General features: G+C 41.5%; 2 protein-coding genes across 3 annotated transcripts in view; both read left to right on the forward strand.

Annotated features, from left to right (window-relative positions):
- Positions 1-5,543, forward strand: part of LOC137596543 (protein jagged-1b) — a 44,029-nt gene extending 38,486 nt beyond the window's left edge. Inside the window, exons 10-14 of the mRNA XM_068317183.1 lie at positions 2,022-2,135; positions 2,462-2,508; positions 2,794-2,976; positions 3,583-3,733; positions 3,817-5,543. Coding sequence (XP_068173284.1) covers positions 2,022-2,135; positions 2,462-2,508; positions 2,794-2,976; positions 3,583-3,733; positions 3,817-4,250 — 929 coding nt within the window. The 3' untranslated portion in view covers positions 4,251-5,543. The remainder of the gene's footprint in view (positions 1-2,021; positions 2,136-2,461; positions 2,509-2,793; positions 2,977-3,582; positions 3,734-3,816) is intronic.
- A 5,591-nt stretch (positions 5,544-11,134) lies between these two features.
- On the forward strand, positions 11,135-23,893 carry clasrp (CLK4-associating serine/arginine rich protein). Of its 2 annotated transcripts, XM_068317316.1 has the most exons (21): positions 11,135-11,236; positions 12,284-12,423; positions 13,725-13,822; positions 13,914-14,015; positions 15,030-15,109; positions 15,687-15,771; positions 15,881-16,017; positions 16,845-16,941; positions 17,191-17,269; positions 17,346-17,419; positions 17,493-17,534; positions 17,611-17,805; positions 18,181-18,477; positions 18,559-18,744; positions 19,253-19,292; positions 20,967-21,027; positions 21,168-21,226; positions 21,316-21,362; positions 21,477-21,568; positions 21,826-21,850; positions 23,271-23,893. In XM_068317316.1, the coding sequence occupies exons 2-21, from the start codon at positions 12,325-12,327 to the stop codon at positions 23,317-23,319; spliced, it is 1,944 nt and encodes a 647-aa protein (XP_068173417.1). In that variant the 5' UTR covers positions 11,135-11,236; positions 12,284-12,324; the 3' UTR covers positions 23,320-23,893. The 2 variants fall into 2 exon arrangements, 1 of the variants encoding a protein (XP_068173417.1); XR_011035563.1 differs by lacking the exons at positions 21,826-21,850; positions 23,271-23,893 and having other exon boundaries at positions 19,253-19,296; positions 21,477-21,566.
- Positions 23,894-24,153: the final 260 nt, after the last annotated feature.

Consider the following 24,153-nt stretch of genomic DNA (forward strand, 5'->3'; position numbering starts at 1 on the left):
TGTGTGTGTGTGTGTGTGTGTGTGTGTGTGTGTGTGTGTGTGTGTGTGTGTGTGTGTGTGTGTGTGTGTGTGTGTGTGCGAGAGAGAGAGACGGTGTTTACAGCAGAGATTTAATCATCTTCACTGCCCTGCAGATTCAGCTCATACGAGGTCAACTTTCATGTGATGTTGTGTACTTTGACGCTGGCGCTACGTGCCAAACAACTAATCCATAAAATATTAAACTTTGATCAAACCCTCATCGATAACCACAAGCAAAAGCACATCTGATTTCACAAGCTCAGCCCCGGGGGGGTTGGGGGGGTGGAGGTCTTGCAGCATTGATAATTTTTCCTGATGAGTGTATGTCATTACTGTTGTTGATAAAGATTGTTTCATTAACAGGAATATTTTCCTAGAAGTTTTTTTTTTTTTTGATGCTGATCCTCCAGCAGGATAAATCAATCTGAGCCTCAGGGCTCAGCTGCTTCCAATAGATGATATGTGTGATTATGGCTTCTATTTGAACTGGAAACATGCATTTAAAGCACAAATTAAAGAAGCATCCAACTGCATCTTAATTTCCCATCAGCCTAACCTGACTGTGAATTAGTATTCTCTTAATGTCCTGTCACTTCTCTTTCTGCTGCATTCGTTCATGTCAATAGGGACCCTCCCCTAGGCTTGTTGTATTAGATAGTGGAGCAAAGGGAATATTGTATAGGATCAGGTCGCCCACACACACACGCACACACACACACACACACACACACACACACACACATGACTTCCTTTCTACACATATAGTAGCTCGGGGCTGATGAAGTAAAAACTGAGACATATTTCAGGATGACAGCATCTTCTGCTCCCCTGTGTTACAGCGATATGTCACTCTGACACTTGATAATCCCCTTTATGTCTACATCACAGGGCAGCAGCTCACAGTGTAACACACACACACACACACACACACACACACACACACACACACACACACACACACACACACACACACAATCCAAACACGAGTGATAACACTCTTTATAGCCCGAGCCGAGAGGCAGAGAATCATAGTGCCTCAAACGGTGAAAGACAATTATACTTTCTATCAGTTTTACTCTATAATGGGTTGAGTTTCTTGTCCCAGCTCTTTCTGTCACACAGGGCAGAGTCCCCAAGCTATTCTTATAGACACACACACCCTACCTGTGCTAAATCCAAACAGGTCTCACACTGATAGTAACAGGTTTAGTTTACCTCTAACTGAATCACTTCTTCCTCCTCATTGATGCAACATATCTCTCTAATCCTCTTCCTCTCCTATCAGAGCAAGGCCCTTTGGGCTTCCTTGCTTTCACACAAAAAGCCAAAAGTGGGAAAAGGGAGCCATAACAGTCAGAAGAGGGTATGCATAAACAAAGATTTAAGTGGATGCTGCAAGGCGTTATTTCGGATGAACACTGCATCTGCAAAACATACTGATGTGCGTCCTGCTGGCATCTGCTCAGCAATTCTTCACTTCATGGTTTAGTTCAGATTAGAGGTTCAGCTATATCCATTAGATTGGATGTACAGGATTACAATCAGGGTTATATATGATGGTTCATCTCATGTCACTGAGACACATGTGTAATGTGCTTCTGTTTGTGAACTCTGCTGCGGAATTCTGTTGTATCATGATATGCCGCACTCCCGTCTTGTGTTTCGTTTCATTTCCCGTTCATATACAGGATTTACTGTTTGGCAGCAACATATATAAAACATACAAGCAGTCCAATGATATCATATAAAACAAATAAAAATAAATATTTTCTTGTTGAATTGAGTTATGAGGAAAAACACTTATGAATGAAATATTGGATGCAGTGAACTTAATAGTGATTTAAAATGTTTGCAGCTCTCGTTTCTGGTGGTAATTTTGCGGTCTTTAAGCATTGTTGTCACATTTGTGTTCCGCTGAAACAGAAACCAGGTTTTCTATCACATATGTTGATGCATGACATCATTGCACCAACATATTCACAAATATTTTTCTCATTTAGACACCAACGAGTGTGAAATCAACATATGTGTCCACGCCCGCTCTTGTCGCAACCTAATCGGTGGATACCTGTGTGACTGCCTGCCTGGGTGGACGGGGCCCAACTGCAACATCAGTGAGTAGAAAGAACAAAAACAAGGAAAGAAATAGACAGAATAAAAGATGAGAGTCCTGTGGCAGGAAGTGAAACATGAAGAACCTCAGTGGCGTGTGTTTAAACAGCAGTTCCCCTGCAGGCGGGAGACGCTGTGTACAGGCCATCATTTTTCTGTCACAGCAAAAATCCACTAGAAATCAAATACTAACCCAGGAGAATATATCAAATACTGTTTTGTTCAGTATGTTAATGTATTACACACACACACACATACATATGTTTAGAACACTTGAGCATTTCATACAGCATAACATGATGTATGTGCTCTCTCTGTTTACCCGTAGGGAACAGCAGCTGTCAGGGTTTGTGTCTAAACGGTGGATATTGTGAGGTGAGGGTTTCTGCTGTGTTTCCCTTCATAACCAAGACCTTCCTCAGTCTCCTCCTCTCACTATCAGCATTTCTTGCTTTCCTCTGGGAAAAAAAAACAGCTTTTTTCCTTTATTTTGTTCCAGTGTGGTGTGATGTATTTATTCTTTTTATTTTTTGCTTGCCGATGTAATCCCTGACAGATCTCCCTTGTTTCTCTGTTTTCATTCCTCCACTTTAATAGTTGCTCTTTCTCTTTTTTTTTTACACCCATACAATAACAAAGACTATATGTTACTCCACGTAGGACCAGATGTCCGGGTCCAGATGTCTGTGTCCTCCTGGGTTCACGGGGAAGTATTGCCAAAATGCACCTAACCCTTGTGACAGCGCCCCCTGCAGACATGGAGGACAATGTTTGCAGAAAGATGGAAAGATCGAAGAATTCACCTGCAACTGTTCAACAGGATATTCAGGAATCTTCTGTGAGGTTGGCCAACTTTCATTGATACTCATTTAAGGACAGCAAAGTCTGCAGAATGGAAACAACATCATTACTGAGACAAACTGATTAGAGTGAAGGGATATTCGATGTGGAGGAAGAAAAATGACACACACACATGTAAAATCTTATCCATCTTGATGCGCATCTTAGCTTCAATCACGTGTAGCTATAAAAAGTGCAAAAGCATCAAGAGTAAAACAGAAGAATTATAGTATTAACAGTATGTTACATAATAGACATTTTAAATTATGCTGTTTGGTACCAAGAATGAAGTGTTCTTCAATCTTGATGGCACTAAATTGCTATCATGTATGTATATTTGATATAAAGCTGTTTCCAAGATGCAGATTTTTATATTCAGAGGGTCGTGAATGAAAACAATTAGAAATTTAACATTTTTGAAAATGCCAAATTGATAGATTTTCTGTAGTTGATAAATTAATTGTACAAAATTTTGGGGCAGATGTCTCATATCTTCTGGTTCAAGAGCTACCAGGATTAATATTATAAAGGTAATGAATTAGAAGAGCTGTCGATGAAATCATGTCAACATTTCTTGTGTTTTTTCCTTTGTATTTTCCATGAATGCAGTTATTGCTGGATCTATGCAATCCCAACCCTTGCCTACAGGGGGCAGCATGTCACATCATAGAGGGCAGATATATGTGTGCCTGCCCTGAGGGTTACTATGGTAGTGAGTGTGTGAGCCTCAAAAAGCCCTGCATTGGTCAGCACTGTCCAGGTAATGTAAACATGTCTGTGTTTGAATCGATGCTTAAACTTTATACGTCTTTCCTGACCTCTGTCTCTGCTCCGTGTATGAAGGCGCCATGTCTGATACCACACACAGAGGCACCAGCTTCTACATGATTCTGGTGGGCATCTTAGCTTTAGTGACGGTCTGTGGCTGCGTGGCCTGCATCTTCATCCTGCACCTCCATCAGAAGCGGAAGAAGCAGCAGGCCATCCCGCAGGAAGAAGGCATCAACAACCAGAGGGAATTTGTCAACCTCATCAGAAATGTGGACCGTCCCTTGCCCGTCCTGCCCCCTGCCACCCCTCTCATGCACCCCCCAGCCCCAGCTCCCGTCTCACGGTGCTACGAGGAAATTGAACTGACTCTGCCGCCCTCCCCGGCACCATCACAAAACTCTCCGGCTCTGAAGCCAGCCCACGTCCCGAAAGTGGACATTTCCAACCGGGAGAGGGAGAAGCTGAACCGCTTCCACCACACAGACAGCCAGGAGCTGGAGGCCTGACTTTTGTGCTCTTGAGCTCCTGATTTATTTTGACTTTTTTCGCACTTTCCCATTCACAGTGACCTGTGTCCAGTTTTTTTTTCATGGTGTCACTATTGCAGTCATAAAAACGGAGTCATCCTCAGACCGTTTTGCTGTCGGATCGCTACCAGCAGACACGTGAGGGGCCAAGACTGTCAAGTCAGAGGGTCGGTGTCTTACTGTGTTGTTGTCTTTAATCGTAATTTGACAACTATAACGAACTTGATTTAAATTGGAGACTTGGGTGCCTGAGATGTTGTCCACACAAAAGGATCACCCTTCATTGGCGCCTCTTGCCGTTTCGTGGTTTACGATGACACTTCATCGCTCAGATCTCCGTTTCTTTTTCAGACTCAACTCCACCAAGCAGCGATTAATGAACGGAAGCTCATTTAACGCTCTGTGTGTTTCTGTGTCTGGTTGTAACCGAGTGTGTGAGTGAAATAGAGAATGTGTGTTATGAGCGTAAGCTGAGCAAAAGGAAGGACAGATGCAGTTTACTTCAAGGAAAGAAAACTAAGTTTATATTCTTGTCAAAGACTCTTGTGTTCAAGACTTTTTAGCCTTTTGAAAACTTTTTTAAGGACTATACACAGTTGCCTGTATCGTCTCTGTAAAACTACAGCTTGTCAAAGATGTATGGTTTTTTTTTCATAACTGCATGTAATATTGCTTTTTTGTATGTGGATATAGTGTACATACTGATGAGCTTTTTGTACTTCTATTTGTTCTGAAAGTATCACCGTGTTACTTTGATTTTCCCATTTTGCTTTACATTTGGAGCAAACAGCACATGTGGATTATAATTAAAGTGCATTTACCAACTTTATTTTATTTGCCTATAATCATTAACCACCGTTGTTGGGACTGCGTGTCTTACAACCAATGCTGAACGGAGGTTTCGCTGCTGCTGCAGGGAGCCTTTTAACAATGAGCATTTGTCACTGTTTTATATGAGTATGTCAAATTATGGAATGTCATGACTAACTTTTTTGTTTGTAATGTTTTCTATGGCCTATTTGATGACATCTCCTGAAGAAAAAAATAGTCATGTTTCAATTGTGTAACTATTTATTAATTTGTAATTCAAGTGAACGACTCGAAAGTACACACAAGCTTTAGGTGGGTGGACGTAACAGGAAGGACTTTTTACCACCGTAGGCCTAAAGTCTCTCTCTGACACACATTCACAAATAAAGATGTTGACAGTTTCAGGAGACTAAAATCCTCACCAGGAGTTCCTCTTGTCTGGAAATTTGGTCAAACTTACAGAACTAGCAGCTGGTTTTTCAGTCAAAACATTTAGTAAAACCTTTTTTTTTTTTTTTACAGGATAGCAAGAGCGGATGAAATGTTTTAAAATGAAGAAATAAAATGTTTGCATGGCATTTTTCCATTTCTAAAATTCGAACCAGTTGTTGCTTGTATGTCACTATCTAACGTTAAAATGATAAATTTGCTTTCAGTGAGTGAAGGGAAGGTTTTTTGTGTCGGGGCAGAATGAAGTGGCCTCAAGGACGTGGTCGCGACAGTTAATGGGCAAGTGGATGTGACCTATGACCTGCACAAACAGCAATGGCCTGGAAATGGACACAGGTTTCCTGTAACCACCCTGGTCAGGAGGAAATGTAGGAAATAGAGTTTACACACACACACAGGCACACACACACATACACGCAGTATTTTATGTATCTCTACACCTGCTGTGCAGCTGATGTCAGACCGCTGTCTGCTGATTGGAAAGCGTCACTCAGTTGAGATTTGCTGCCCTGCATTATATTAACAGATGTCTTTTATTTTAGTACCTGTTTAACTGTTTTGTATCAGATGTTGACATTGGTGAAGTTGATGCCAACAAGTTTTTTTAAAAATCTTTTAGTGTTGATGCCATGACCTCGGGGGGGCTTCCAGAAACAATTTAGCCATTTAAAAGCAGAACCTTGGAAACAAACTTTGTGGATATCTCTCCTTGACTCTCCTGACAGCCAGCGGGTAATAGTACAAATACAGGATAATCTGGGGCTCAAGCAATGACTGATGTATCAGTGCAGATCAAAATTTCATTTATACAACGCCCATAGGTAATAAGATAGGATTGCAAATTGACATTTGGTTTATCTAGATGGCTACAAGTACTACCACACAAAATAGAAATGTATGTATATGAAGCTCTTCTGCTCAGTTCAATATAATTAATTTTATTTTTCTACGAAAAATTCTCAAGGAAAGTCTATTTTGAAGTCAGAGGCTTCAATCCTCTCCTGTGGGGACACCTTGTGGCCACAGCAGGTACCACCTCAAACCAAGAATACTCATGTTCTGCTGCACAGGTAAGTTAATGCTTGAACTTCGAAAATGCACTTGATAGAACAACTACAGCACAAAGTCCTCGTATTTGCTTTTTCCAAAGCTTTAAACTTATTTCAAGTCACTTAGCATATTTTCTTTTACTACAGTACTTGAATTGACAAGTTTAAATAAATTAGATAAATATCAAACCATGTTGTGAGATCATTAAAAACTTATACTGTATTGTTCATGAGGCTTTGTAATCTCCAGTATTGTTTTTTTTGTTCAAATAAGTGGAGTGAATCAATGGATTTATCATCAAAGAACTTTTTTTAAAAAATCATACCAAAATATATTATACAGTTGTGTCTAACATAGGTAATCAGATCCATCACTGTTGTGGTAGAAATTATATTACTGCATGGCAAATGCTTTATCGGTAGGTGGAGTAGAGTCATAGAAAACCAACAGACATCAGCATCCATGATTTGCATACTCCTTGGTTTGTGTGATTGAATAATTGATTGAAGGGGGTGTGTTCAAAATAACAGTGTGTAATTCGATTATTGAAGTTATTCATTCTGATAAGAAAACAGCAGGTGTCAAGCGGGTGTCCCTTTCAGGATGAAGCCAGAGCGTGTTGTACATTATGTCTTCCATCATATAATGTGTTTAAATTGTGTGTTTAACCTTTGTCATCATTGGATTTCCAACACAAATTAGATTCCTGTAGTTTGAATACGCCATTTTATATGAAATCCAATCGTTCCTCTGAAAAATCCTAGAAGTGATTAATCTCATCTGTATTTCTCTTAATATTTTATACCAGGAACCCAAAAGTTCTATGAATCTCTCATCAGTTACTTCTTTTTTTTAATTCCTTTTCCCAGGCACCTTTGAGACCATTTAGACCTGGAAGAGACTGTTTCATAATACTGTAAAATCTGGAAGCCCCACCATTTACTTGTTGACTGTTCTGTAACTTTTCTTCTAGTCTAGTTTGGTGTTTTAAAGTATTTAGTTCCTGCAGTTGCTCGAATGGTTTTCTTCTAAGAACTGGGATATTAAATGAAAAATATGGGATGTTAAAAGAAAACGTAGAAAAATGCGGTTCTTTTACTACATTTAAAAAAGAACTGCATTTCTTCTTTACATGTAGAAGTGCTTGAGCACCATGGAATGAAAGTAATACAGAAAAGGCGATGGATGTGCCCGTTTCATTCCTGAAACTCAATAGTAACGGGAAGCTCTTTTCAAAAAGCTGGTCCTTTTGGTTCGATAACCAAAGAAGATCCAGCTCTTCCACTCTTAAACGGCTTTTCATTTAGGATTTTTTGTAGGCCTTTATTTTACCATAACTTTTACCATAACAGTTTGTATTGAAACTTCTTTAATGTTCAGTATTTTAATGAGAAGCCTTATAATTGTCTAATTTTGTGCATTTATTCTGATACAAGACAGTTCTTCTATTGCATATTTTAATCAAATATTTTTATCACACAAAAGAACTAAAAACTGTAAACATATCTACAGAAGGTAGGACCGAACTCAAGAAAACAGTATTAATGTCTTCAGTGAAGCTTGGCATTCAAAAATGTCGGATGCCTCAGCTCAGATGGATGGATCTGATTTCTCCTCTTGGTGAGTACCTGCCCTGTTTTAGAGAAGATTCTCTCTGAAGGAACAGATGTTGTCGTATTAAGGTATTCCCTCCATCACCTTCACCAGGCGTGGAAAGACTTAGTGGGTCTTCTGCTCGTTGGATGATGGGCTTCTCAAGATAAGACCTCACCTCCATGACAGTATCAGCTGTATAGGATTTCTCCTTGCAGCATCTCCTGTAGCTTCCTAACAACAGAAGTTTGTGTTCCCTCATGCACTAATGGTGGAGCTGCTGCACTTATTATCTGAAGTGCCTCATCAACAGCTCTGTTGTTACTGAATGCAAGTTTTTTAAACGTAGGATCTACTAATGTGGTTTCTGAGAGGATGGTGCTGTACTCTGTACGCAAAAATTTTCAGTCCATGTCTGAACAAACAGTGGCAACCAATTCTTTCACTTTCTGAATGGTTAGAGTTTGTTGGTGTTGGGCTGTCACCTGCTGCAGACCATTTTTTGATGCAGTGACAAAGCTTAGGGGAAGAAAACAGCAACACTTAAAATTAAGCTTTTTTCTGCAATGTCTTATAGTGACCAAATGATAGTAGAAAAAAAACCCCAATGGTTCAAGGTGCTTTTCTGCACCTATCTCTCCAGTCACTTCCTTAAATAGTTGCAGGACGGTGCAGATGGTTGACTAGCTCCCATTCTTCTTGACATAGGGCATCAACTGGTGCTGATGAGGGCTACGGTGGAGATGACAGCATGTTTTGTTTCCTTCACAAAACCCACAGTTGGTTTGACCACTTTCAGAGTATCTCTAATCATGAGGTTTAGTGTATGTGCAGGACAAGGGGGGTGGGGGGTTGGACCACTTCAGAGTTTTTATGGCTTTGGCGTTGTTTGCAGCGTTGTCACCCACACAGCGTACCACTTTGTCCTCTACTTCTCACTGTTTTGCCACTCATACTGGCTCCTCTGACAGGTTTTCTGCAGTCTGAATAAAAAAGAACTTAATGCTGAAAAAACTTATGTCGAGTACAACCCATCTGCAATCCCCCACAGATAGTTGCTTATGGATAATAGATTAGAGTGCATAATGCCCTCTGATTGGAGGAGAAGGCACTGAAAAATAAACTGTCTGGAGTTCTGAGGGTTCCTTATTTTTTAAAAGATATTTCTATAAAAAGAAAGATCTATATTTGTTTCAAGCCCCAAAGAAGTTTTTTTCTTTTTAATATCGAAAAGAGAACAGGTAAATAAATAAAAGTAAATAAATACTTATCCAATCTCCTTCTGTACAGTATGAGAACTGCAATGTCTGCCATCTATATTACATCATAGTGATTTGCCCAATGAAAAAAAGACAGCTTGTCTAATGAGTCATTTTGTCCACCTTGTTCCAGACATTGTTCTAAAATGTTGATGAGGGAAAAATCATAAAAAGTGGAGAAAATTATGGGTTGCTTAACTAAAATGAAGTCCAATACTTTGGAATGAAAAGCCAAACTAAAGAGATGTGTTCCAATGGATCAAAGAATAGCCAGAATGACACAGACTCAACCAAAGACCCACTCCAGGGTGATTAAAGGTGGCTTGAAGTTGGCTGTGAGTACTGTGGCAATTACACGATGTCTGTGTGTACCTAATCTATAGACAATACAGTTTACCAAAGAACACATTGACTTTCCTAAAGAGAAACGGAGAAACAGTTTGTGGACTGATGAAAGTAAGAGTGTTTTTTGGGGTCCAAGGGCTGCAGGCTGCAGAAAGTTTGTCAAAAACACTGAACTCAAGCCACAGCACAGTCTGAAGACAGTGGATCATGGTGGTACACACACCATGATATGGGGACATTTTTTTTTATGATGGTGTCAGGTCTATTTATCACATACCAGGGATCATGGATCAACATTTATCAGCCCACCATAAGGGAAATTATTTTTTCCACTCTAGTTGTCATTAATAACCATCATAGGGTACAGTACATACTGTACCCTACAGGCCTGAAACACACACACAGCAGACAACATGCACTTGAAATGGGTGTTTAAACAAGACAACGACCTCAAATACACCAGCAATTGAGCAGCATCTTGGTTCCAGATCAACAAAATTAAAGCTATGAAGTGTCCCAACCAATCACTGGACCTCAATCCATTGGAAAATGGTTGTTTCTGTGGATGAATCAAGGAGTGCAGAAGAGTTGTCAAATCAGCCTGGCCTGGATTACTTTTTCACAGGTGACAGATGTTGGTTGACTCCATGCAATACAGATGTGAAGCAGTTCTTAGAAAAATATGATAGGCACAGCCAAGGCGTTGAGGGTGTCTGGTTTGGTGGCATCAGTATTGCGTCTCTGCTTTTTGCAGATGACGTGGGGCTGTTGGCTTCATCAAGCCGTGATCTCCAACTCTCACTGGAGCAGTTCGCAGCTGAGTGTGAAGCGGTTGGGATGAGAATCAGCACCTCCAAATCTGAGACCATGGTCCTCAGTCGGAAAAGGGTGGAGTGCCCTCTCCAGGGTGGGGATGAGATCCTGCAGATCCACAGATATCTAGTTGACTGGAGTAATAAGACAACAGTGTTTTTTTTACTTGCAGCAGGTGACATGTTATAGCAAAACACAATTATTATACATTCATCACAAGATGAAAGAGGAAGGAAAAACGTATATTACCAGCCCGTTTTAATATAACATTACATGTCGATTGTTCACATTTTTCTTTTCACATACACAATATTTAAGAATAAATACTCATAACATTGATTAACACTTCTCCTAGATTGAATGTTACTCCTATTACGACCTGGATTGACTCATTTGCCAATTTCTAGACTAGAGAATTCCATAGTTTGGTCAAATATAGAATGAGTACTGTACGCAGCAGGCTCCATCCTTTAGGCCGCGTATGTACTTGAAATGTAAGTAAACAGCGCCCTTCGTGGATGATGCCGGTACTGCACTACTCAGCTAGCACGGCGTGTAACGTAAGGTGTGTGTGACAGCGCTACGCGACCGTGTCCCGGTTGAACGAGAACTACCCCAGTGTGTGTCGGCGGTCACAAAAAAAAGGTACACAGTGAAAATGAACGTTGCAGTGAATCTATGCAGTTCGAATTCACGCTTTCAATACGTTGCTTAGAATTTCAATGTACACGTTTCCCTTGATGATTTGGAGACTTGCTAAACAAAGCTAAGCTAATGTATGGCTAACTGGCTAACATAGCAACACAGGCCCAGGCTGCAGGATCGCAACTTGGCCGACGTGTAGCTAAACTTATTTTAGTAAACATTGCGTCGGGCAGATCATCGACATTCCATTCAGTCATAAGTCAACTTTATGAAGGTTTACATAACTGGAGTTTACAAACAGTTATGTGTTGTGATAAACTTGATAAGCATTTAGTAGTTAGCTAGCTAGGTTAGCTCTTTAGCTCCAAGCGGCTTAGCTGCTATCATTAAGATAAGTAACACTTGTTAAACGGAGAGGCGATAATATTAACTATGACCTTATAATGTCACTTTATGAAGGAGTTAATCAACTTTACGATGTGTAAAATATTTACCTAAGTTTTACTGACATACATTATGAATGTACATAAATTAAGTCCTCAAAGATTTGGGAAGAATATGCAACTACACTGTGTCCGCTTCCATTTATTGTTTATGTGGTCTAAAGAAGAACAGCCTTTCAAATTCATGGAAAAGACAATATTTAATTTTTTCCACAAGCTATGTCCAGTGGTCCACATCTTTCATAATACATTTGGATGATTTGCTTGCACTGTTAGGTGCACTGGGAATCTTTTAAATAGTTACAAGCTAAGTTCTTTATCTAGAAGTCTTATCTGTTCATCTTATCCCAGCTGTCCAATATTTTTAAAATAAAGTTGTATGCACAGTCATCTTCAATCTTTCATGTCATGTCTTTCCTTTTTTTTGTGCTAATATTTAAAATATTTTTATGAAATTTATTAATCATCAATGGGGAATTTTTGTACACGCGATAAACACATACAGGCCAACACACACATTGTAATGGAGAGATGGTGGAGTGAAGGCCACTGTCCTGTGTGTCTTCACACTGTCCTGTGTGTCTTCATTCTTTCCTCTCTACAGCAGCCGTGCCTCGCCGCGCCCCCACCCCCAGCGGAGCCGTCATGTGGCAGGAGGCCCGCAAACATGAGCGCAAGCTCCGAGGCATGATGGTAGATTACAAACGCCGAGGCGAGCGTCGGCGCGAGTACTACGAGAAGATCGTAAGACACCATCGTCCATCTGAGCAACATTTAGAAAACGTGTGCCAGCAAGGAAGAGCAAATCAGACGATCTCGGTCCTTCTCTGCAAGAATTACGATTCCATTTTATTCTTTTGTGCAGCCATATTGAGAGTTAAATTAACTGATCCGTAGACTTTAACATCGGCTGTTATGTCTACTTTGTCTTCAAACTGCCTTCAGAGTTGTCTGTAAAGTCTCTCAGTCATCCAGGTTGTAGGGTGGAAGTGGTCGAGGTGGTTAAGTCGTAATGAGAGTTGTTAAAACCCAGTGATATACTGCAGTTTTCACCTGTGGGCGTATGACTGTCATGATTACTTTATGACCTGGATCACTCCCACAAGGTAAATATCTGAAGAACTGAAAAAGCCTTTTGGATGAGAGGCGAAATGTCTTCAAGCTTTTCCACAAGTCCAGTCAACTTGATTCAATACAGACTTCTATCTCCAGAGTGTTCTAGACCAAAAATGATAGATAATCAATTATCTGATATGTAGAGAAGACACCTTTCTAGTCTAGAATTGTTGTTGAGGCACAGGAAAAAGACATCAACTTCTAAGGACATGCAGTTTCTTTTGGTTGTTCCCAATAGAAGGACTTGGAGAATCATGTTGGCACGTCACTGAGGATTATCTGTGGGTAGCATCATTCAGGAGGACATTAATGAGTTGCCCATTTTTATATTTAATTGAAAAATGTTTTTGTTATGGTTCTTTTTGATCAGCTGACCAACCTCTTGTTAATAAAGTTTCCCTTTATTAACAACAGCGTATTATCCTCCAGGATTTGGTTATTTTCTTCAGCTACTTGGGCTGTGTTCAGACTGGCAGCCAAAATCCGATTTTTAGCCCATCCATCCCAGTTTGAAATCAGATGGTTCTTTTGTAGTCACATACCACATGAAATCCAATTTTTGTGTGACGGATTGTACCCACTTTCAGGAGGTTTGGACAGATGCGTCTCAGTCTGAAAAAGTCCAAACATACCCATCAGTTTTAACTGCGACGTCGCTCTACTCTAAGAGCCAAAGCTCGTTACGGAGCGTGGACGACGCGTCAGCGCCGACGTTGTGTCTACGGCAACCTGTCAGAGCCACCAATAATGTGACCCAGTCTGAACAGAGGAACATCTCATTTGACCACTAGCTAACAACAGTGTGGACGGTCAGCTTTAAAAAGCAGATATGAAAGGGAATCTGATTGAATCAGATTTGCTTGCAGTCTGAACACAGCCATGGTGTCGCTCCGTTGTCTTTTTGACTGTCTCCCATTTTATCTCATCAGAAAAAAGATCCGGCTCAGTTTCTCCAGGTTCACGGCCGAGCCTACAAGATCCATTTGGATCCTGCTGTGGCGCTAGCGGCAGAGAGTCCCATCAACATGTGAGGAAACACACGCCACACATGAACCAGATGCAGTGTTGACAGGAACTCACTGATCGCACTACAATCCGTTGTCTGGTTTTGTCTAAAGGATGCCGTGGCAGGGAGACGCCAACAATATGATTGACAGGTTTGATGTGAGGGCCCATCTGGACTACATCCCCACCTACACGCCTCCACTGCTCAACACGTCGTAAGTCTAACAGCTACTTAATGTCACAGAGTAGTGTGAATATTTTATCTAAATGATTTCATTATATTTATGGGTAATTTTAGGGGATTGAGAGACATTTAAAACCAAACTGAGAGTGAGAGGCACTCAGGGCTCCAGGATCGATCCAGTTTGGTCACAAATGCAATCAAATCAAAGTGCTTCTGTGTATTTTCATTGGACTCCTGAAATTAAATAGTTCAGATCAAACCAGAAATCTAAAATTAAATGCCGCAGTTGTCATTCATCAAATATCGGCCTGTGAAGATGTGTGTTAAGTTATTACTGAATTGAAAGCTGTTATGAGCATCGATGATGCGTCGCTCTCGTATGCACGTGTGTCCAATGAGCCTTTCCTCCCGTGTTCCTCGTCTGACGCTGAGAGATGAGAGTACTCTTCATTTTTAGTTTGGCTGTTGATGATTTTACTCAACAATCAAAATGCTTCAGCTCTCATTCAACATGTTCTCAGCTTTAAAGGCGGACCCACACCCAGCCGGGACACTGTTTGTCACCGTGGGTCACAGGAAGTAGAATGGATTACAGTATTTTCCACACTATAAGGCGTACCTAAAAGCCTTAAATTTTCTCAAAAACTGACAGTGCGCCTTATAAATGAAAAAGGTTTTAAAATGGGCAATTCATTTAAGGTGCGCCTTATTATCCAGTGCACCTTATATATGGAAAAGGTTTTGAAATAGGCCATTCATTGACAATGTGCCTTATAATCCAGTTCCCCTTCTAGTGCGGAAAATACTGTTCAGTATTCTCTGGACAGTGTAACACGTCCTCTGCAATCAGGAGCACAATGGCTCTGATAGAGAGGAGTTATATGAGTTTGATTTGACTGAATTTGTCAAGCACGTATATTTTAACAGATTTTTAAAAACTAATTTCTGCCTCTGTTGGAAATAAACAGCTTATAGTGATGAGATCAGAGCTTTCAGTCCAGTGATAAAGTAAAGAACAATGTTTTCTACTCTTTGTCTCATGCAGCACCCCGGAGCAGGAGATGGAGGAAAGGAGGTGCAATTATGAACGCTACCGAGGACTTGTGCAGAACGACTTCGCTAACAGTGAGTATATTCTCTACTAAGCAGTTCAGGCTCGTATTGACTCTATTTGCCCTTTTTGGTTGTCCATTGATAAAAATTCCTGGTATCTACTTTTTTTGTAATCAAACATATCACAAATACTTCAAGTTGAAAGGCTGCGGACTTTGAATCGTCACTTGGACATGATGTCATTGATGTGCGGCATGCGTGGAATGTCCTACGCAGTTCAAACACATGCTGCTTTTTAAACAGCCTAGCAGCTAGCCAGTGAGAGCTGTGTGTCACGTTAAAATGGTGTCAAGGTGGTTTCGGCACTTTGTTATCTTTTAACAGAAAAGGACCTGACACCAGAGGCGGGTGGAGTCGTGTTCCACATAGCAGAGCTACAACAAAGTCATTTTAAAAATCCAGTTTGAGTCAAAAGTTAAAGATCAGCAGCGAGTAACACTTTAAATGTTATCTGTAAAGGTATTGTTAGTATGATTTATGTATGCAGAGTGATCCACTCTAACTTAAGTAAAAGTTTTTGACCACTTGGCTTCAGAAAGTATATTTTTCAGCTGTCTTGTTCTCTCAACTCTGTTTGTTCCTCACACAGTCTCTGAGGAGCAGTGTTTATACCAGATCTACCTGGATGAGCTCTACGGAGGCCTGCAGAAACCCAATGAGGACGAGAAGAAGAAGTATGTCCGCTAAGTGTTGCTTTAATTGGCTTTCGTCCTGATGAGCTAAAATATTCTGTTCTTGGTTTGTCCGCGTGTCACTGAATGTTTACACCCTTACATTGTGCAGACTGGCTGAAAAAAAGGCCTCTATCGGCTACACCTATGAAGACAGCACCGTGACCGAGCCTGACCTCCAGTCAGACAAAGATGAAGACAATTCAGAGAATAGCGAATCAGAAGAGGATGAGGGCATACCAGATATTGGTAAGTGAAAGGGTTTCATGGTGGTGAGACGTCTGCTTTAGACCTTCGTCCCTTTTACGATGATCAACTATTTGTGTTGGTGTTGAAACTTTTAAATGACCAAAACTAATGATACGATTTGTTATGTTTATGATTTTTATTGACCTTGTAAAACTCAGGTGAAACAAAAATTAAAAAAAAACAAAGCAAATTCATTTGTAGAACTAATACAGTGATTGAGACAATAATTGATTGCTTATTCGTGACTGACGCCTCAGCAGGGATTGGTTAAAAGTGATTGGCACATTAGTAGACACACCCCCTGGCTCTGATTGGTGGTTTAGAATCAATCTTTAACAATGGTTTTAGGAGCAGGAGATTTAAATCTTGTTGTTTTTTTATAATTATAGTATTATCCGCACTATAAGGTGCACCTAAAAGCCTTTCATTTCCTCAAAAACCGACAGTGCACCTTATAATTCAGTGCGCCTTATACTGTATATGTAAAAATTGTTTTAAAATTCATTAATTGAAGGTGTGCCTTGTAGTCCAGTGCGCCTTATAGTGCAGAGAATACCGTATTCAAAGGTTACCTGTAAGCTGCAGCAGTAAGTCCTCATTCAAAGCAACCTGCAATGTTATTTAAGAGATGATAAATAGATGTATTTGCTAGAACTGCAGAAAGCAAATTGTTCAAATCATTTCCATGTCATCGACTACAGTTACCTCGATTTTTGCGTATATGTTCTTTTATCTCCATTCTAAACGTGTTTCAGTGTCAGAGAGGAGACGACACTCTGTTCTGTTTCTAGCTCAGTGTGGAATTGTCTTCTGTGTTTTATGTACAGATGTGGAGGTCGATGTTGATGAGCTGAACCAGGAACAGGTTTTGGACGTCAACAAAATGGCGACGTCATATGGAATGTCAGAAGGAGACTTTGTGAGGTAACATGTTGGTATATATCCCATAGTCAGCAGGTTTTTAAGAATAACACGTCTAATGTCTCTGTCTTAATGTGAGTGACTGAAACGTTTCAGGATCTCAGAGCGTCGGTGGTCATAACATGAATGATAAAAATGTGATAACACTGGAGCGTGTGTATCATGTTGGGGTTGAAAATAAGCAACTAAATATTTTGCACTGTTGAGAAAATGGTTTATTGTTCTGACATTACTGTGGTTGTTCTTCATTAGGATGTTGAGGAAGGATAAGGAAGAAGTGGAGGCCATCAAACATGCCAAGGCTTTGGAGGCAGAAAAGGCCATGTACTCTGTAAGAAGAGCGTTTTCCTGGAGGAATCTGAATCACGTGATTGGCCAGTATCATTTTAACCTCTGTATCATCTCAGGGACGACGTTCTCGCAGACAAAGGAGGGAGTTCAGAGAGAAGAGGCTCAAAGGCAGACAGATCAGCCCCCCCAGGTGAAAGGCGTGGCGTCTTCAGGGTATTTGTTTTATTAAAGCTCTGCTAAAACTCCTTGTCTTCCTGTTTCAGCTACGCCAGGAGAGACAGCCCAACGTATGATCCCTATAAACGGTGAGTTGAACGGATTTCCCCTCTCTACTTCCTGACCCGTCGTCCTGATGTTTCAACTTCCTGGTTTTTCTTTCAGGCCAAAGTCAGAGTCGAGCTCTGAATCGCGATCTCGCTCTCGATCCCGCTCTCTCGGTCCGGAGAAGATCACCTTCATCACCAGCTTCGGCGGCAGTGACGACGAAGCCGCGACAGCCGCCCCAACAGCCCCTCCTCACTCTGGCCACACCCCCACCAGCTTGCCGCACCCTGCAGGTCATAGCAGGGGCTCCCGGTCGGTAACTTTCCATCTTTTTTGGCTTTTCATTGGTTGTTTTCCTCGTACAGTCGGTTTCTTCTCAGTTGAAATGACCACTGGTGTTGAGGCACAAAGAGAACTGATTTAGAAATAATTCTGTTGGTGTTCTGATTGGTGGATTACAGTCTTAAAATTGAAAAATGCACCTTTTCCACTGCATGTGTGCATAGATGAATGTGTATTACACACTCAAGTCAGTTTGATTCTGTAGTAAGTATTAAGTATATCAGTTTTAATATTTGAACTCTGTGACTGTTCAAAATCTTTTAAATGAGCAATAGAAATATTCTGAAGCTAGGCTAGGCGCTAAGCTAGCATTGTTGCTACAACAGCTCGTCTCTATTTGTCTAGGAAACGAAAGTCATCCTCCAGTCACTCCCCTTCCTCCTCCTCCTCCTCTCGCTCCTCATCTCGCTCTTCCTCTCGCTCTTCCTCCCGTTCGCGTCACGCCCGACGCGGACGTTGGGGGAGGGATGGGCGGCGATCTCGGAGCCGGTCCCGGTCGAGGAGGCGTTCCAGATCTTACTCCCGGGGTAGAGGAGGGAACGGAGGGGGATCCTGGAGGAGACGCGACCGGACGCGTTCGCGGTCCAATGATCGAGACAGAGAGCGGGACAGGAGGCGATACACGTCACACAGGAGATCCAGGTACGACTCCCCAGGGACGTTCACTGCCGTCCACTTAATGCAGTCTCTGCTGTGACCCGTGCTTCGCTCCGTATCCCTCAGGTCCCGTTCCAGCTCACGGCAGGGGGGCAGTTTGAGGCGAGGGCGTCGAAGCAGCGGAAGCCGGCGGCGGGGGGACAGCAACAGCTCCAGCCTCTCTCAGTCCCCCAGTCGCAGTAACCACAGCCCTCCTCTCGCTCACAGAGGAAGCCAGCCCTCTACCGTCACTATCTCTGACAAGCTAAGAAAGTAAGACACGTAAACACGGAACAGAAATATCTGAAGGGTCTCATGGGCGGGAGTTTAGTAGCATTTAATCCTCCAGACACGCTGTTAACATCTGGTAGTCTTTAGGTTTTTATCCCCATAGTTGTGCCCTTTTTGTTTCAATAGAAAAATACATTTTGAAAGTGAGTGAAGAGTGATGATCTTCTCTAGAGCATGAGACAGTTTTTATTTTGGTTTCATTAAATTTAACGACTAAGCAGCTGTTAGTTTATCATTTCTTATTTTTTTAGTTTTTCATCCATAGATGATTTTAACGTGACATTTTCTTCAGTGCATATATCCAAAATAATATTAGGGACTGTTTGCTCACCAAAGGAACAGAGGAAGTATTCTATACTTAATACACGGGTTTGTTTTTCTGTGTGTGTTTGTGTGTGTGAATATTTCCAGATTGCTCCTGTTTAAAAGTTGAAACATTTTCCTATTTCTAATGCCTGTGTTCTGCCTCTTCTTCCCCTCCTCTCCCCAGGCCTGATACTCCTGGTGGTAAAGAGACGGGAGCTGCCAAAGTCAGTAAGAATTTGACCTAGCTGGGTTTCTTGCTAAAGCCTACGCCTCCCTCATCCCTGACAGGCTGACGTGGTTGTCCACCAGACTGGGATGTAGAAGCCATTGTTTTTCTCAGAAACATTAAAAAAAAAAAAGATATGATTTCATTTTTCTCCCCACCTAAAAAAAGTAGACCTGCACTGAAATCTAAAGCTACGTCTGTTTTGAAACCGTATTATTAATCTTCTTCACCTGTTCGGTGCTTTGCTGAGCTTCCTTCAGGATGGAATGAACGTTTATGCGCCCTGTGACTTCATCATTGTCTTGGTTGTGCATGCATGTGTTCACAGATACAGTATGTGGGTGAGGAAGTGTCGTCTTTCTGTGTGTTTGTAGTCCCAGGAGTGTTAAACTGACCAGTGGCCCGTAGAGCACAGAGGAGGGGCAGATGGCGTTTAATTCATGATAAAAACCACGTTTGTTCTCTGGACAGCCCATATTTACTGTTCTCATTTATTTTTTTATTTTTTTATTTGTCCCACCTAAAGTTTGGTGAGTTTAGTTCAGTAGGTGCGTAAAAGGAGCATTTCTCTTGTTTCTCGGCGAGTCAGAATGTCAATAAACGTCATGTTTTTACCAAAGTCAGAAGCTGCGGTCAGCTGGTACAAAAAACGAAGCCTGGCTCCTTCCAAAGGGTAACAGCTTGTACTCAAGCACATCTCAGGAACAGTCCTCGATGTTTATCTGTGTTGTTTCATCCTAACAGAAAGGCTTAATCCGTTTTATGTAGGTTAATATGAAGGCCTGTCTTTAAATCACATGAAACCAGCGTAATGTGTAGAAGAGGGCTTAAAAGGTGCTGGCTGCTGCATTTTCTTACCTTCTGGAAAGAGCCACAGTTTGTTTTTCTGTTTCTAGTTTTAATGCTAAGCTAACCAGCCGCTTACTTTAGCTCCCCTTTGCTCTGCAGCAGATGGAATAAATATTTGGCCTTAAAATGTCCTTAAATTTGTCTTTACTTTGTAACTTTGTGAACTGTGTGGTCCTGAACGGCCTCCTCATTGTGTCACAAGGCTAGAAGGAGAGATTTGAATACACTTAAACTGTCAAATAGAAGCTGGAAGTTCCTCTCTGGTTCTCGGTAAAGCTCGCCTGCGGTGTCCTGACCTGCAGTTTTTCTAGCCTGACCAGGTTTAAACCGCCCAGAGATGGGTGTGTCCCTGGTAGAGTCCCAGCGGTTCTTCTCTAAACTGAACTCACTGGACCTGAACTTGTCCTCCTGTCATTCCTGAGCGACTTACCTCCTCCCTCTTACCTCTCTGACAGTGTTCAGACGTTCTAATGTGTTGTGTAGAGGTTCGTTTAGTGGCGTCTTTACAATCCTGCAGCAGCGACAAGCTACAGCCGCAGTTTGACACACACACACACACACATCTCCACCCACATGCACACAGAGCCTGTTTATCCGGTAAGATTCCGATGTACTTGTTGACTCAACAACCGTCCGACATAATTAATTTATCTGTAGCCTTCTCATCTCCACCAGCCACCGTACCTAAAGGTGACATTACTTAAATTGAAGAGCGGCGCAGTGCCTTTGAATATTCTGTGTAACACACACACACACACACACAAACAGACACAGTTTTGTCAAGCTGTGGATAGTCATTCTAATACAACCGTGTCACCTGCAGACCAAGATGACCCCACAGGAGCGTCTGAAGCAACGGATGCAGAAGGCCCTCAACAAGCAGTGTGAGTGCAATTCAAAGGTTTTGTGCTCCAGATGGAGAAACGTCTCCGAGTCTCTTTATGTCATAATGCAAATAAAAAAATGTTATGGAATTGACCCCCCCCCCCCAATCCTATTTGTTGTGTTTTCTGCTGCCCTGCAGCCAAGGCGGATAAAAAGGCAGCTCAGGTGAAGATCCAGCAGCAGGAAAACAAACGACAGGTGTGTGTTTGTGAGTGTACGTGTGTGTGTGTTTGCAGTCCCAAAAGGGTACCCTGCATTTCTACTCATGAATGTGTCCTGTGTTACAGGAGAGAGAGGGGGAGCTACGAGCCATGGCACGCAAAATACGCATGAAGTAAGAATGTCTTTCTGTATGTGTGTGTGTGTGTGTGTGTGTGTGTGTGTGTGTGTGTTTGGACTGTTGGGTGAATGTATGTTGCTGTTGTCTGACCCAGTTGCTCTGCTTCAGAGAGCGTGAGAGACGTGAGAAAGAGAGGGATGAATGGGAGCGGCAGTACGGACGACAGAGCCACTCACCGTCTCCTTCTCCCACCAAATACGGTAAGATTGAAGTCCGGCGCTCACAAAGAGCTCAGCGGCTCTAAAACCAACTTCATTTAGTTTTAGCGCCGTGTTTATTGTGTGTGTAGTTCTGCATACGCAAACGGAAGTAATCAAAATATTTTATTAGCTTAGCCTTCATCTAATTGCCAATATTGGTTTGTGGTTTGACAATTTCAGGCCTTGAGATATGATGTTATCCCTTTTTTGTTTTTTTTTGTTTTTTTTGATCACGTGTTCTGTCTTCTGTCCCTCAGGCCGAGAACACAGCTCATACAGAAGGTATGCAAGATGCCACAAGAATCTGCGGAGCTCTGATGAAGCAGAGTGATTTATGGGATTAGGTCTGATAGTTCTTTCGGGGACAAAACTGGTTCCTACAAAAGTGCTTGGAAAAAAAAAAAACAACAACCGGGTGTTTGCAAAAAAAAACCCAATCACACAAGAACAGCTTCAATACCTCAGTTCAACTGATACTACAAGTGTTTGGTTCCCGAAGTGAAACAGAAAGTGCACAAATTCACACACAAGAGAGTCTTAACCCATTCCTCTCCAGTAAACACATGTGGAGCTGGAGCATGAGGCCCGTAGTCAAATGTAAGCCGTCACAAATGAAACCTACTGATAAAGTTCCCCTTGGAGAGTTTGTGTTGTTCTAACGTCTGTTGTGTGGTCGTCTGCTTTCTGGAGACGTTATTACAAGCAGCTGATGGACGACACGTTTCGACCTCAACCTAATATCTAATGGAAATTGAATCATTCTTCCAACTGCGATTAAAGATACGATGCAGTTATGTCATTTTAATTGGGAAGACGTGACACAAAAGAATGTTTGAAAGTTTTATTACAAAACCAAATTCAATTCTTTGTGGATGAGTTTTAATGATAAGCAGCCTTCAACAAATTTGTTCATTTGTTTTTTTTTTCATGGCTAGTCTTACTGTTGACCTCAAAGTGAACTAAATGCGCTTCACTGGTGTTCTTTAAACTCCAGTCTGTGTTTCTGTATCGCCATTCAAAGCCAGCAGTTTGTGGTTAATGGAAAAACAACATTTTAAGATATATATTTTGTTAATTTGATTGGACATTAACCAGTCAACAGTTACAGTAACCAAAAAAATCACTGAAGTTTTGAAATAGACATTGGTCCAATACAACAAACAAAACCGATCCTGTAGATTCCATTATAATGAAGGCAAACCCTGTCTAAAAAAGCTTCATCCAGTTGTAGTGAGCAGCTCTTATCATCACAGAAATCTAAAGATTGCCTTGGCTGTAGCAAACCTCCACACAGCAGTCACTGATGCCGGCTCGCTGCAGTCACTTCTGTCAGCCTCTCCCAGGTAATTAGTTCATGTCCAACCTGTTCTAACCTACCTGGTTCCTCTCCTGTGACTGTTAGATTTAATATTTAGATCAAGAGCTGAAGCAAGATGGTCAAACACAGAGAGATAAGACAAAGTCAAAGGCCCCCCAGGCCCTTGATACACCTGAATGTTTTGAATAACAAATGATCAGGACCGTTAGCAGTCAATCATCTGAGTCCAGTAGGCCTGAAGGCGCTGTGAGCACAGCAGCAGTTGGGCTGCTTTGCAGTTGAAGGAAATGAGGAGTGACGCAAGGTGTGATTGTGACTGACGGACCTACGGCGCACGTTCCACTCACTCTGATTGTCCAAACTGATCCGTTTGTTCCTCTTCAGGAGGTCGAGGTCGCGGTCCCGCTCACGGAGTCCACACTATCGACACTGAGGCGGTGGGAACACGGACGCGTCCTGTGGAGATCTGAAGAGAGAAGCTGTCTTATAAATCTACACCTGGACACTAGAGTGGTCGACTGAACAACGTTTTTACGCTGAAACTAGTTTGACAGATCACACAGCCGATCTGCTTTCATTTCTGCTTCAGCCTGTAACCAGTTTCAGGTTATGAAACGGATTTCCAGTTTCTTCTGCATGTTTTTTTTTTTTTCTGCCTCAGACATTAGTTTGTTTTCAAATGCCCTGAACAACAAGGAAAATCTCACCGTTAATTACACTTGTCCAGACCTCACCTTTTCATTTTCTACCTGCCTTTTGCTTTTCTTAGACACTCACCCTCGAGACTGTTTCGCCAACTTTGATGAACTTGTGTATGAGATATTTATTCACATCCATAGTAAACTTGTTGAGGAACTGAGAAGAAAGAAGATGATCCATGTATGAAATCAATCTAAATCACTCTTTTATATTCCGTCTTTTGCCAAGCAATTAACAGCTGCAAATTTTTCTTTTCAGTAAAATGTTGAATGTTAAATACAGAAGAAATAAAACTCAACTTGAAATTATTCTTTTCTCTCCGTGTCATATTTCAGTGATTTAGCTTTGACATTGAGTGAGTATCGGTGAGATGATAGTGATCAGTGATCAAACCCACGGCCGTCATCGGGCTGCTCTTTGCTGTTTCTACCAGGAGGGGGCGACAGATCTCACTTATGTGTCTTAACTTTTGAGCATTTTTCTGAGTTTTAAAAAAAATAAAATAAAATTTATGGATGTTTAATCGTGACAGCTGCTAAACAATAAAAGGAGAAATGAACATCCTTGT

The sequence above is a fragment of the Antennarius striatus genome, chromosome 6 (assembly GCF_040054535.1).
Source record: "Antennarius striatus isolate MH-2024 chromosome 6, ASM4005453v1, whole genome shotgun sequence".
Lineage (NCBI taxonomy): Eukaryota > Metazoa > Chordata > Actinopteri > Lophiiformes > Antennariidae > Antennarius > Antennarius striatus.